The 15,152-nt window shown below is 33.8% G+C and overlaps 1 protein-coding gene across 6 annotated transcripts in view; it reads left to right on the top strand.

Annotated features, from left to right (window-relative positions):
* Positions 1-7,511, top strand: part of LOC127730911 (sorting nexin-13-like) — a 79,375-nt gene extending 71,864 nt beyond the window's left edge. For 5 of the 6 annotated variants that reach the window (XM_052239528.1, XM_052239530.1, XM_052239526.1 and 2 more), the window contains one exon: positions 154-7,511. In XM_052239528.1, coding sequence (XP_052095488.1) covers positions 154-419 — 266 coding nt within the window. In that variant the 3' untranslated portion in view covers positions 420-7,511. The remainder of the gene's footprint in view (positions 1-153) is intronic. The other variant, XR_007995365.1, reaches the window with a different exon arrangement.
* Positions 7,512-15,152: the final 7,641 nt, after the last annotated feature.

Here is a 15,152-nt window from a genome sequence, read left to right as displayed (position 1 = left end):
GCAGAGACTTTTTACATGTTCTTCTAATGTTGCCTAGTTTGGGGGCACCACTTTTCAAAGTCCTGGATCCACATCTGTTTTCTATACAAAATGTAACATCAGGCAAAGAGCCGACTGAAATGAGTATAAACATATTTGTCTCTTGTTTTACAGATGAAATGAAGACATTAATGGGACAAGAGGCAATAAAGAAAGGAGTGACTCGTGTGTTTGATATGTTTCAGCATAGGAATTTAAATAGAAGACTTGTTTATGTGTTCTTGGAAGGTGTTATAATTACACTTTTTCCACACAACAAATTTTCAGACCTATTTTGTAAGTTACATTCCAGATCATCACGATTAAAAGCTAAAGAAGAATTGGCAAAATCTGCCTCAATGAAAGACTCAGGCGTTCGCAAGAGGACAACAAAACGGTGATACAGGGCTGTGATAGTTGTATTCATTTGTTGATATGAGATTTATTTATTTATTGCACATTTTTATGTAATGTTTTAAACCATATTTCTGTATCATAGTTTTGAACTAATGGTAATCTTAGAAATGCAAAAGGAAAACAAAAGATATTTGAACTTATGGTAATCTTAGAAATGCAAAAGGAAAGTGAAAGATGTATATGAAAGGTATAATTAAAAATCCTGTTATGCTTTTTTAAATAATTATTGTATTTTAGAATTAGGAGAGTGATTTTTTTGTTGTTATGACTAATTTTATACAGTCCCAGTGATTTACAACTTTCATTGTGTCGTAACTGCAATCACAAGTCATAGCTGTATACAGTGCTAATTAGCATTGTTTTGTTGTTCCATGTCATTGGGTTGCTGTCTCATGGATGAAAACCAATCATTCCATTTATTAATATTGGTATCAAAAGTTTCATTTTTTTACACATCTTTAATATTTTTCAACAAAACATCACATAAGCTGCATTCAGTGTCATGCATCAGTTGTCAATAAAAAAGACATATATAGGTTATAATTATTTATTATATTTTAAAAGTAAGATATAACCTGGGATGAATCTATAGGTTTCTTCTATTTGCCAATTGCAAGGTAGACTTCATTATATATGATGTATGTTGCAAAGTTCAAAACCATGATAAAGAATTACCGGTAGAATATTTATTTTTAGACCATTTTACATCATTTTATTAATAATTGTTTATCATCCTATTTTACCATGGGGCAGTGTGTTGCATATATTATAAAACATCTTTATTGATAAACAATGGTTTGTACTTTTAATTAAAGCAAGTTAAATTTTGTGTAAAATGTTTGTGACATTATTCTATTTTTCTGCACATTTTAAATTGTGTAAAATTTTGTAAAGGGTATTTCTTTTTTGTTAGGCTTGAATATTAACCGTATGTTATTAATTGATAAACTATAACTTATCAAACAATTACTTGATTCACACAGGAGGAAAAATGTGCACTGCCACTGTAAATTGTTCTTGTGTCTTCTGCATTCAACAGCACTATGAACTGTTTTTAGTCCCCTACCGACGAAGTCGAAGGGGACTTTAAGTTTGCACTCCGTCTGTCTGTCTGTCTGTCCGTCTGTATGTCCTTCTGTCACTCAGGCAAATCAGCTTTCCACACTTTTTTTCTTCATGCTTGAAGATATTGATTTGATATTTGGTATATTGTTTTATCATGACAAGTTACAGATCAAGTTCGAATTTTGTTCCGGTCTGATAATTTAGTCCAGAGTTATGGACCATAACTCTGGACCATATCTAATGCTAAGTTAGAGTACTATGTTAAACCATATTTCTGTACAAAGGGAGATAACTCATTTTTTAAAAGACATTCATTGTTAAATTATTTGAAGAATTTTTTAGCAGGTTTGTTTGTTATTTAGTATAAACTAATTTTCTGAATGCTATATATATATAAAGACAAATTTATGAAGAGAAATCCTTTAATTAGATAATAATCTATTTTTATTAATGTATATATTTCAATACATGACATTGTGTAGATAAATGTTGTTGACATTTTATAGATAAGTTACAAATCTATATTATTTTGTGACAAATGAAAGAAAAAATATTTGGAACTATTAATTATATTTGATTATAATTTGAAAATAGATATACACTATATTACATCATATCTAATTTTAGAGAACTATTAAACATATCTAATGTTTTTTTTTCACTCATATAATCAGTTTTCCACACTGTTTTTAGTCATGCATGTAGATATTGACATGATATTTACTTTTTGTTTACACCATGACAAGTTATAGAACAAGTTAGCATTTTGTTCCAGTAAAACAAATTTTTACCCGGTAGGGGACTATGTATTGCCATGCAATACTCTCAGAATGCTTGTTATTTTGATAGTACAAATCAGTTGCTAAATTCTCATTACAGCAATATGAATTACACACAGTTTTACAATAAAATGAATATTTAGCTTACTCCTTCTGGTTTAAAGAAATCAGTTGCGACAGGTGGGTTATTTTATTTTTTTTATTAGAGATGGTTTTCAATATAGAAGTTTTATAACAGACAAGAGAGACAAGTGAAATGTTAGCTATTTATTCTGTTATAACTGTTAGTCTAAATTATCCAGGACAACAAGGCTAACTAGCAGCGTATAAATTATCCAGGACAACAAGGCTAACTAGCAGCGTATAAATTATCCTGGACAACAAGGCTAACTAGCAGCGTATAAATTATCCTGGACAACAAGGCTAACTAGCAGTGTATAAATTATCCAGGACAACAAGGCTAACTAGCAGCGTATAAATTATCCTGGACAACAAGGCTAACTAGCAGCGTATAAATTATCCAGGACAACAAGGCTAACTAGCAGCGTATAAATTATCCTGGACAACAAGGCTAACTAGCAGCGTATAAATTATCCTGGACAACAAGGCTAACTAGCAGTGTATAAATTATCCAGGACAACAAGGCTAACTAGCAGCGTATAAATTATCCAGGACAACAAGGCTAACTAGCAGCGTATAAATTATCCAGGACAACAAGGCTTACTAGCAGCGTATAAATTATCCAGGACAACAAGGCTAACTAGCAGCGTATAAATTATCCAGGACAACAAGGCTTACTAGCAGCGTATAAATTATCCTGGACAACAAGGCTAACTAGCAGCGTATAAATTATCCTGGACAACAAGGCTAACTAGCAGCGTATAAATTATCCAGGACAACAAGGCTAACTAGCAGCGTATAAATTATCCTGGACAACAAGGCTAACTAGCAGCGTATAAATTATCCTGGACAACAAGGCTAACTAGCAGTGTATAAATTATCCAGGACAACAAGGCTAACTAGCAGCGTATAAATTATCCAGGACAACAAGGCTAACTAGCAGCGTATAAATTATCCAGGACAACAAGGCTAACTAGCAGCGTATAAATTATCCAGGACAACAAGGCTAACTAGCAGTGTATAAATTATCCAGGACAACAAGGCTAACTAGCAGTGTATAAATTATCCAGGACAACAAGGCTTACTAGCAGCGTATAAATTATCCAGGACAACAAGGCTAACTAGCAGCGTATAAATTATCCAGGACAACAAGGCTAACTAGCAGCGTATAAATTATCCAGGACAACAAGGCTAACTAGCAGCGTATAAATTATCCAGGACAACAAGGCTAACTAGCAGCGTATAAATTATCTAGGACAACAAGGCTAACTAGCAGCGTATAAATTATCCAGGACAACAAGGCTAACTAGCAGCGTATAAATTATCTAGGACAACAAGGCTAACTAGCAGCGTATAAATTATCCAGGACAACAAGGCTAACTAGCAGCGTATAAATTATCTAGGACAACAAGGCTAACTAGCAGCGTATAAATTATCCAGGACAACAAGGCTAACTAGCAGCGTATAAATTATCCAGGACAACAAGGCTAACTAGCAGCGTATAAATTATCCAGGACAACAAGGCTAACTAGCAGCGTATAAATTATCCAGGACAACAAGGCTAGCTAGCAGCGTATAAATTATCCAGGACAACAAGGCTAACTAGCAGCGTATAAATTATCCAGGACAACAAGGCTAACTAGCAGCGTATAAATTATCCAGGACAACAAGGCTAACTAGCAGCGTAGTTCCAGTTGAGTACTTTATAGTACCATAAAGCACTTTGATTTGTATTGTTGGATTATGACATTAATTTTATGAAAATGTAAAGCAGTTATAACAACAACACTTTAGGGATTGCTGCAGTAATCTAATGAAGGTATGCATAAATGATGTCACAATGTAACCGATGTGAGTATAAGGCAGGTTCTGGAATAGATATATGTTATTTCCCTAGGCATCGAAACATGTAGATCTCATTAAATTACTGCAGCAATCCCTAAAGTGTTGTTGTTATAACTGCTTTACATTTTATGTTTTTATCATAACAACCCTGCATACCCAAGGTATCCATTTTAGGTATTCTATCGTACTATAGATTTACCAGGTGTTGGTTCACTGTCGTTTGTAATTAGTAAATTTTATGAGTAGAACCTGATGCATTTTTTTGAAGTATTTGGAAATGAAAAGATATGTATTATATTACTTTAGTGTTAACACTGTAAGTGTGAATTTTGATTTGTCAGTAAATAGTTCCTTTAGTGAAGCTGTGTTTTGGAGGTTCATTGTTATCATCAATCTCGAAACTTTTTCAAATATCTTCTTCGCCATCACTGGGCCAGTTTAGGGTGTCCTATTTCAAATTTTGAACAGTTAAAAATTTCATTTAAGTTTCAGTTTTTATCTTTCTTTACAGATATTGAGTCAAAATGTAATCGATAATTGGAGAATGATAAGTTAGAAATCACATTATAGTTTGATGTTTTGATTACATTATAGTTTGATGATTTGGTTACCATTTTTGACCAAATTTTGCCCATTAACCTAAGAAAATATCATGAAGATAAAAGTCATATTCTTCATTCTCATTCATCCTATTCTGTCGTACAATTTGAGCTCTTTTTAAGGTCTCAACAGTATCTCTTTCATAGGAATCAGAGTGAATTCACACATACTCAGCAGGCATCATTAAGTAATTCAGTATTAACATTATTGTACAAATATTCAACTCATACATTTGAAAAGAGTATTTCTACATTTTATCTTATATGGGTACTAAGTTAGTTGAGTACGATTTTTTTTTTACATTGCAACCATGTTTCAAACTTGTAAAGGATTTGGTCCAGAACAGACATTATATTGTTATTACTGTTTAAATGATACTAGACTGTTGATGGATGTTTAGAAAAAACTTTATGATTGCTATCTAATTTGTACTGAAATTCTGAATAGCTGCATTTTTACAAACAGAGTCGTTTTTCAAAAGAAAACAAATAATATTTCAAAATTATGGAAAAGCATAGTTAGGTCTGACCAGTTGATTTGAAAAGCATAGTTAGGTCTGACCAGTTGATTTCCAGAAAAAAGCATTTAAAGTATTGGGAATTTTTTGGTAGGAAATATAGTAGAAAGACAAAAAATTGGAAAAAAATTATCAGATGTAGGATTTAAAAAAAATGATTTGAAATAAAGGGAATCCTGGGCAGTTATTATGGTCCCATCACAAAGTGGTCGTGGCCATATAGTTTTACCATTATCGATCATTCCGCAACCAACAGTTATACAGTCTTTTTTTTCTACTTATTGAGCTGATTTTAAGTATGTAAGTTCACTACAATAAGTTACAGACCAAGTTTATGTTTGGTTTCCACTCTGCTGATTTTTGCCGAAATTATGGGCTTTGGACTTTGCAAAATTTTGTGAAAATAAGAGTTATACAGACTTTTTTTCTAAATGCCTTCACATAATGACCTGATTTTTAGTATGTAAGTCTACTTTAATGAGTTACAGATTGAGTTTACCTCTTGTTCCTCTTCACTGGTTTGTGCTGAAATAACGGGCTTTGGACTTTGAAAATAACAGTTATACAGACTTTCATTCTCAAATTTCCACTCCTAAAAATGGCTTCAAGCTTTTTTTGCGAGCAGGGCCCTGCTGCATTTTTTTTTATACGACCGCATTATGCTATTAGTATTATGCTATGGCGATGTCTGCGTCGTTGTCTGAAGACTTTTGTTCACAGACAATAACTTGATTATAAGTGTATGGATCTCTAAGAAATTTTAGCACAAGGTTCCATACCACAATAGGACAGTTGGGATTGATTTTGGGGGTTACTGTCGTAGCGGTTTAGTAATTATTTAGTATTTGGAAAATAAAATTAATTTTGATTGTATCAGTAAATGGTTCCATAAGTGAAGATGTATTTTGCAGGTTCTGGAATAGATGTATGTTATTTCCAAATGTCTCAGATTTCTTCATTACTTATGTCTGGTTTTTACATGTTAAAAGGGTTAACCATTGTTGTCTTTTTTTTTATTCTTGTGATAATCATTAGAAACTTTGTTTTCCATATAACAATGCAATCACTGCTATTTTGAAAGGATATGTCTGCAATTTATAGAAAGCAAACTAGTCAACCCAATGTAAAATAGACATGCTTACTCACCACAGTTTTAATCAAACTAGTCACCCCAAGGTAAAAATGACATGCTTACTCACCACAGTTTTACTCAAATTTGTCACAAGAAAAGCTATTTTTATTTCTCTTTTTACAGTTTTAATTGACACTTATATCTAAACTACATGCACACGATGTTTGATTTCACTCTTTTTTTACCTATTACATATTTTATATTGTTTTATATTGAAGAAACATAACATTGAAGTAGAACTCATGATACAAAAATGCTCAACTTATTTTAAAAAATTTAAACCAGATGGTTTCTATTGAAATTACAGTTTTGATCAGATAAAGAGTGGTGCTCAGCTTTGATTGGCTATATCTTGATCAGTACATATGATATATCAAATGAAATCCAATCAGTTTTGGAAATATCCCAAGAGAGAATGGCTTTCACTTAAAAGAAAACTCTAATGAATTTATAAAATCTTTATAGATAACCTTTATTTACCAATTTGTAAAAAAGACCAGTAGATTGATTCTCTGAAGATGAATTCCTTTGGAGTTTTATTTATATATGTTTGTTTACTGAATCAGAAGATGAGAGTGATCTAAAATTTCTGTATTTATAATCAATGTTGGAAAATCACATGACATGTGCAATACAGTGTATTATTGTCAGATTTTGAAGTAAAACTATGTGTTATATTTTGTAAATGAACCAGTAAACATGACTGTGTATAGCCAGAATGAATTATGTACAACATTTAATAGCCAAAAAAAAAGTGTATCTTGCCAATTCTCTTTCATCACTCAAATTGATAGAATTTATTTAAAAAAAGTTTAATTGATTGTAGAATGTGACATTTTTATCTGGCTATATGTAGCAATGTACTAGTTCAGTCAGTTGGCATTCCGTCTTGTTGGATTATGAATTGTAGAATGTGACATTTTTGTTAGGCAATATGCAGTCATGTACTAGGTCAGTCAATTGGCATTCCGTCTTGTTAAATTATATGTTGACAAATAAAATTAAATTGTCAAATGTTTTCTTTGTTCTCAGTCAGTTTCTATTTTACATGTTTAGACTAAATGCATGTGTATGGATAGTCAGCAGATTCTGAATGGTTTGTGTTGAATTTGTCATTCCTACATAATGTTGTGTTGAATTTGTCATTCCTACTTAATTTTGTGTTTAGTTTGTCATTCCTACATAATTTTGTGTTAAGTTTGTCATTCCTACATAATGTTGTGTTTTATAGTTTCTGGGTGACAATGTGAATCCATGCCCATGCTCTTAATATTTCCATACCCATATGATATCTTATAGAAGGATAGATCAGGGAAATAGAGTGATTTTTTCTGTCCATCTGTTTATTTATCTTTTCATTTAATTTATATAGGTTAAAGTACATGTTCTGTCAACTCAAAACACCATCCATTAATTTATTATGACAGGTGTTCCCTGTGAAAGAGGACAAATGATGTTAGCTAGCTTTTTAAAACCATGTTACTTACTTTTATGCCCTGCCTATGATAATAGAGCACTATTATGTTTTCTGATCTGTTCATCTGTCCATGTGTCATTTGTCTGTCCTGCATCAGGGTAGAGTTTTTGGTTATGGTAGTTTACTATGAAGATGTGGTCACATTAACTTTAAACTTAGTGCACATTTTCGTTATGATGAAAACTTTTTTAAAATTTTAGGCCAAATTACGTTTTTTCCCTGATTGCACAGTTCACAGAACATAGATATATGATAGTGGATAGTACATTCTCAGGTTTTACCCTGATTACACAGTTCACTGAACATAGATAGTGGATAGTACATTCTCAGGTTTTTCCCTGATTACACAGTTCACAGAACATAGATAGTGGATAGTACATTCTCAGGTTTTACCCTGATTACACAGTTCACTGAACAAAGATATGTGATAGTACATTCTCAAGTTTTTACCCTGATAACAAAGTTCACTCGACATAGATATGTGATAGTACATTCTCAGGTTTTACCCTGATTACACAGTTCACTGAACATAGATATGTGATAGTGGATAGTACATTCTCAGGTTTTACCCTGATTACACAGTTCACTGAACATAGATATGTGATAGTGGATAGTACATTCTCAGGTTTTACCCTGATTGCACAGTTCACTGAACATAGATATGTGATAGTACATTCTCAGGTTTAACCCTGATTACATAGTTCACTGAACATAGATAGTGGATAGTACATTCTCAGGTTTTACCCTGATTACACAGTTCACTGAACATAGATATGTGATAGTACATTCTCAAGTTTTTACCCTGATTACACAGTTCACTGAACATAGATATGTGATAGTACATTCTCAGGTTTTACCCTGATAACACAGTTCATTGAACATAGATATGTGATAGAACATGCTCAGACTTTACCCTGATTACACAGTTCACTGAACATAGATATGTGATAGTACATTCTCAGGTTTTACCCTGATTACACAGTTCACTGAACATAGATATGTGATAGTGGATAGTACATTCTCAGGTTTTACCCTGATTACACAGTTCACTGAACATAGATAGTGGATAGTACATTCTCAGACTTTACCCTGATTACACAGTTCACTGAACATAGATAGTGGATAGTACATTCTCAGGTTTTACCCTGATTACACAGTTCACTGAACATAGATATGTGATAGTACATTCTCAAGTTTTTACCCTGATTACACAGTTCACTGAACATAGATATGTGATAGTACATTCTCAGGTTTTACCCTGATTGCACAGTTCACTGAACATAGATATGTGATTGTACATTCTCAGGTTTTACCCTGATTACACAGTTCACTGAACATAGATATGTGATAGTACATTCTCAGGTTTTACCCTGATTACACAGTTCACTGAACATAAATATGTGATAGTACATTCTCAAGTTTTTACCCTGATTACACAGTTCACTGAACATAGATATGTGATAGTACATTCTCAGGTTTTACCCTGATTGCACAGTTCACTGAACATAGATATGTGATAGTACATTCTCAGGTTTTACCCTGATTACACAGTTCACTGAACATAGATATGTGATAGTACATTCTCAGGTTTTACCCTGATTACACAGTTCACTGAACAAAGATATGTGATAGTACATTCTCAAGTTTTTACCCTGATAACAAAGTTCACTCGACATAGATATGTGATAGTACATTCTCAGGTTTTACCCTGATTACACAGTTCACTGAACATAGATATGTGATAGTGGATAGTACATTCTCAGGTTTTACCCTGATTACACAGTTCACTGAACATAGATATGTGATAGTGGATAGTACATTCTCAGGTTTTACCCTGATTGCACAGTTCACTGAACATAGATATGTGATAGTACATTCTCAGGTTTAACCCTGATTACATAGTTCACTGAACATAGATAGTGGATAGTACATTCTCAGGTTTTACCCTGATTACACAGTTCACTGAACATAGATATGTGATAGTACATTCTCAAGTTTTTACCCTGATTACACAGTTCACTGAACATAGATATGTGATAGTACATTCTCAGGTTTTACCCTGATAACACAGTTCATTGAACATAGATATGTGATAGAACATGCTCAGACTTTACCCTGATTACACAGTTCACTGAACATAGATATGTGATAGTACATTCTCAGGTTTTACCCTGATTACACAGTTCACTGAACATAGATATGTGATAGTGGATAGTACATTCTCAGGTTTTACCCTGATTACACAGTTCACTGAACATAGATAGTGGATAGTACATTCTCAGGTTTTACCCCGATTACACAGTTCACTGAACATAGATAGTGGATAGTACATTCTCAGGTTTTACCCTGATTACACAGTTCACTGAACATAGATAGTGGATAGTACATTCTCAGGTTTTACCCTGATTACACAGTTCACTGAACATAGATATGTGATAGTACATTCTCAAGTTTTTACCCTGATTACACAGTTCACTGAACATAGATATGTGATAGTACATTCTCAGGTTTTACCCTGATAACACAGTTCATTGAACATAGATATGTGATAGAACATGCTCAGACTTTACCCTGATTACACAGTTCACTGAACATAGATATGTGATAGTACATTCTCAGGTTTTACCCTGATTACACAGTTCACTGAACATAGATATGTGATAGTGGATAGTACATTCTCAGGTTTTACCCTGATTACACAGTTCACTGAACATAGATAGTGGATAGTACATTCTCAGACTTTACCCTGATTACACAGTTCACTGAACATAGATAGTGGATAGTACATTCTCAGGTTTTACCCTGATTACACAGTTCACTGAACATAGATATGTGATAGTACATTCTCAAGTTTTTACCCTGATTACACAGTTCACTGAACATAGATATGTGATAGTACATTCTCAGGTTTTACCCTGATTGCACAGTTCACTGAACATAGATATGTGATTGTACATTCTCAGGTTTTACCCTGATTACACAGTTCACTGAACATAGATATGTGATAGTACATTCTCAGGTTTTACCCTGATTACACAGTTCACTGAACATAAATATGTGATAGTACATTCTCAAGTTTTTACCCTGATTACACAGTTCACTGAACATAGATATGTGATAGTACATTCTCAGGTTTTACCCTGATTGCACAGTTCACTGAACATAGATATGTGATAGTACATTCTCAGGTTTTACCCTGATTACACAGTTCACTGAACATAGATATGTGATAGTACATTCTCAGGTTTTACCCTGATTACACAGTTCACTGAACAAAGATATGTGATAGTACATTCTCAAGTTTTTACCCTGATAACAAAGTTCACTCGACATAGATATGTGATAGTACATTCTCAGGTTTTACCCTGATTACACAGTTCACTGAACATAGATATGTGATAGTGGATAGTACATTCTCAGGTTTTACCCTGATTACACAGTTCACTGAACATAGATATGTGATAGTGGATAGTACATTCTCAGGTTTTACCCTGATTGCACAGTTCACTGAACATAGATATGTGATAGTACATTCTCAGGTTTAACCCTGATTACATAGTTCACTGAACATAGATAGTGGATAGTACATTCTCAGGTTTTACCCTGATTACACAGTTCACTGAACATAGATATGTGATAGTACATTCTCAAGTTTTTACCCTGATTACACAGTTCACTGAACATAGATATGTGATAGTACATTCTCAGGTTTTACCCTGATAACACAGTTCATTGAACATAGATATGTGATAGAACATGCTCAGACTTTACCCTGATTACACAGTTCACTGAACATAGATATGTGATAGTACATTCTCAGGTTTTACCCTGATTACACAGTTCACTGAACATAGATATGTGATAGTGGATAGTACATTCTCAGGTTTTACCCTGATTACACAGTTCACTGAACATAGATAGTGGATAGTACATTCTCAGGTTTTACCCCGATTACACAGTTCACTGAACATAGATAGTGGATAGTACATTCTCAGGTTTTACCCTGATTACACAGTTCACTGAACATAGATATGTGATAGTACATTCTCAAGTTTTTACCCTGATTACACAGTTCACTGAACATAGATATGTGATAGTACATTCTCAGGTTTTACCCTGATTGCACAGTTCACTGAACATAGATATGTGATTGTACATTCTCAGGTTTTACCCTGATTACACAGTTCACTGAACATAGATATGTGATAGTACATTCTCAAGTTTTTACCCTGATTACACAGTTCACTGAACATAGATATGTGATAGTACATTCTCAGGTTTTACCCTGATTGCACAGTTCACTGAACATAGATATGTGATTGTACATTCTCAGGTTTTACCCTGATTACACAGTTCACTGAACATAGATATGTGATAGTACATTCTCAGGTTTTACCCTGATTACACAGTTCACTGAACATAAATATGTGATAGTACATTCTCAAGTTTTTACCCTGATTACACAGTTCACTGAACATAGATATGTGATAGTACATTCTCAGGTTTTACCCTGATTGCACAGTTCACTGAACATAGATATGTGATAGTACATTCTCAGGTTTTACCCTGATTACACAGTTCACTGAACATAGATATGTGATAGTACATTCTCAGGTTTTACCCTGATTACACAGTTCACTGAACAAAGATATGTGATAGTACATTCTCAAGTTTTTACCCTGATAACAAAGTTCACTCGACATAGACATGTGATAGTACATTCTCAGGTTTTACCCTGATTACACAGTTCACTGAACATAGATATGTGATAGTGGATAGTACATTCTCAGGTTTTACCCTGATTACACAGTTCACTGAACATAGATATGTGATAGTGGATAGTACATTCTCAGGTTTTACCCTGATTGCACAGTTCACTGAACATAAATATGTGATAGTACATTCTCAGGTTTAACCCTGATTACATAGTTCACTGAACATAGATAGTGGATAGTACATTCTCAGGTTTTACCCTGATTACACAGTTCACTGAACATAGATATGTGATAGTACATTCTCAAGTTTTTACCCTGATTACACAGTTCACTGAACATAGATATGTGATAGTACATTCTCAGGTTTTACCCTGATAACACAGTTCATTGAACATAGATATGTGATAGAACATGCTCAGACTTTACCCTGATTACACAGTTCACTGAACATAGATATGTGATAGTACATTCTCAGGTTTTACCCTGATTACACAGTTCACTGAACATAGATATGTGATAGTGGATAGTACATTCTCAGGTTTTACCCTGATTACAAAGTTCACTGAACATAGATAGGTGATAGTACATTCTCAGGTTTTACCCTGATTACACAGTTCACTGAACATAGATATGTGATAGTGGATAGTACATTCTCAGGTTTTACCCTGATTACACAGTTCACTGAACATAGATATGTGATAGTGGATAGTACATTCTCAGGTTTTACCCTGATTACACAGTTTAATGAACATAGATAGGTGATAGTACATTCTCAGGTTTTACCCTGATTACACAGTTCACTGAACATAGATATGTGATAGTGGATAGTACATTCTCAGGTTTTACCCTGATTACACAGTTCACTGAACATAGATATGTGATAGTGGATAGTACATTCTCAGGTTTTACCCTGATTACAAAGTTCACTGAACATAGATATGTGATAGTACATTCTCAGGTTTTACCCTGATTACACAGTTCACTGAACATAGATATGTGATAGTACATTCTCAGGTTTTACCCTGATTACACAGTTCACTGAACAAAGATATGTGATAGTACATTCTCAAGTTTTTACCCTGATAACAAAGTTCACTCGACATAGATATGTGATAGTACATTCTCAGGTTTTACCCTGATTACACAGTTCACTGAACATAGATATGTGATAGTGGATAGTACATTCTCAGGTTTTACCCTGATTACACAGTTCACTGAACATAGATATGTGATAGTGGATAGTACATTCTCAGGTTTTACCCTGATTGCACAGTTCACTGAACATAGATATGTGATAGTACATTCTCAGGTTTAACCCTGATTACATAGTTCACTGAACATAGATAGTGGATAGTACATTCTCAGGTTTTACCCTGATTACACAGTTCACTGAACATAGATATGTGATAGTACATTCTCAAGTTTTTACCCTGATTACACAGTTCACTGAACATAGATATGTGATAGTACATTCTCAGGTTTTACCCTGATAACACAGTTCATTGAACATAGATATGTGATAGAACATGCTCAGACTTTACCCTGATTACACAGTTCACTGAACATAGATATGTGATAGTACATTCTCAGGTTTTACCCTGATTACACAGTTCACTGAACATAGATATGTGATAGTGGATAGTACATTCTCAGGTTTTACCCTGATTACACAGTTCACTGACCATAGATAGTGGATAGTACATTCTCAGGTTTTACCCCGATTACACAGTTCACTGAACATAGATAGTGGATAGTACATTCTCAGGTTTTACCCTGATTACACAGTTCACTGAACATAGATATGTGATAGTACATTCTCAAGTTTTTACCCTGATTACACAGTTCACTGAACATAGATATGTGATAGTACATTCTCAGGTTTTACCCTGATTGCACAGTTCACTGAACATAGATATGTGATTGTACATTCTCAGGTTTTACCCTGATTACACAGTTCACTGAACATAGATATGTGATAGTACATTCTCAGGTTTTACCCTGATTACACAGTTCACTGAACATAAATATGTGATAGTACATTCTCAAGTTTTTACCCTGATTACACAGTTCACTGAACATAGATATGTGATAGTACATTCTCAGGTTTTACCCTGATTGCACAGTTCACTGAACATAGATATGTGATAGTACATTCTCAGGTTTTACCCTGATTACACAGTTCACTGAACATAGATATGTGATAGTACATTCTCAGGTTTTACCCTGATTACACAGTTCACTGAACATAGATAGGTGATAGTACATTCTCAGGTTTTACCCTGATTACACAGTTCACTGAACATAGATATGTGATAGTACATTCTCAGGTTTTACCCTGATTACACAGTTCACTGAACAAAGATAGTGGATAGTACATTCTCAAGTTTTTACCCTGATTACATAGTTCACTGAACATAGATAGGTGATAGTGGATAGTACATTCTCAGGTTTTACCCTGATTACACAG

This window comes from Mytilus californianus, unplaced genomic scaffold, assembly GCF_021869535.1.
Source record: "Mytilus californianus isolate M0D057914Y unplaced genomic scaffold, xbMytCali1.0.p SCAF_2, whole genome shotgun sequence".
Taxonomy (NCBI): domain Eukaryota; kingdom Metazoa; phylum Mollusca; class Bivalvia; order Mytilida; family Mytilidae; genus Mytilus; species Mytilus californianus.
Note: the sequence above shows the minus strand (reverse complement) of the source record. Positions and strands in the feature narration are given on the sequence as shown.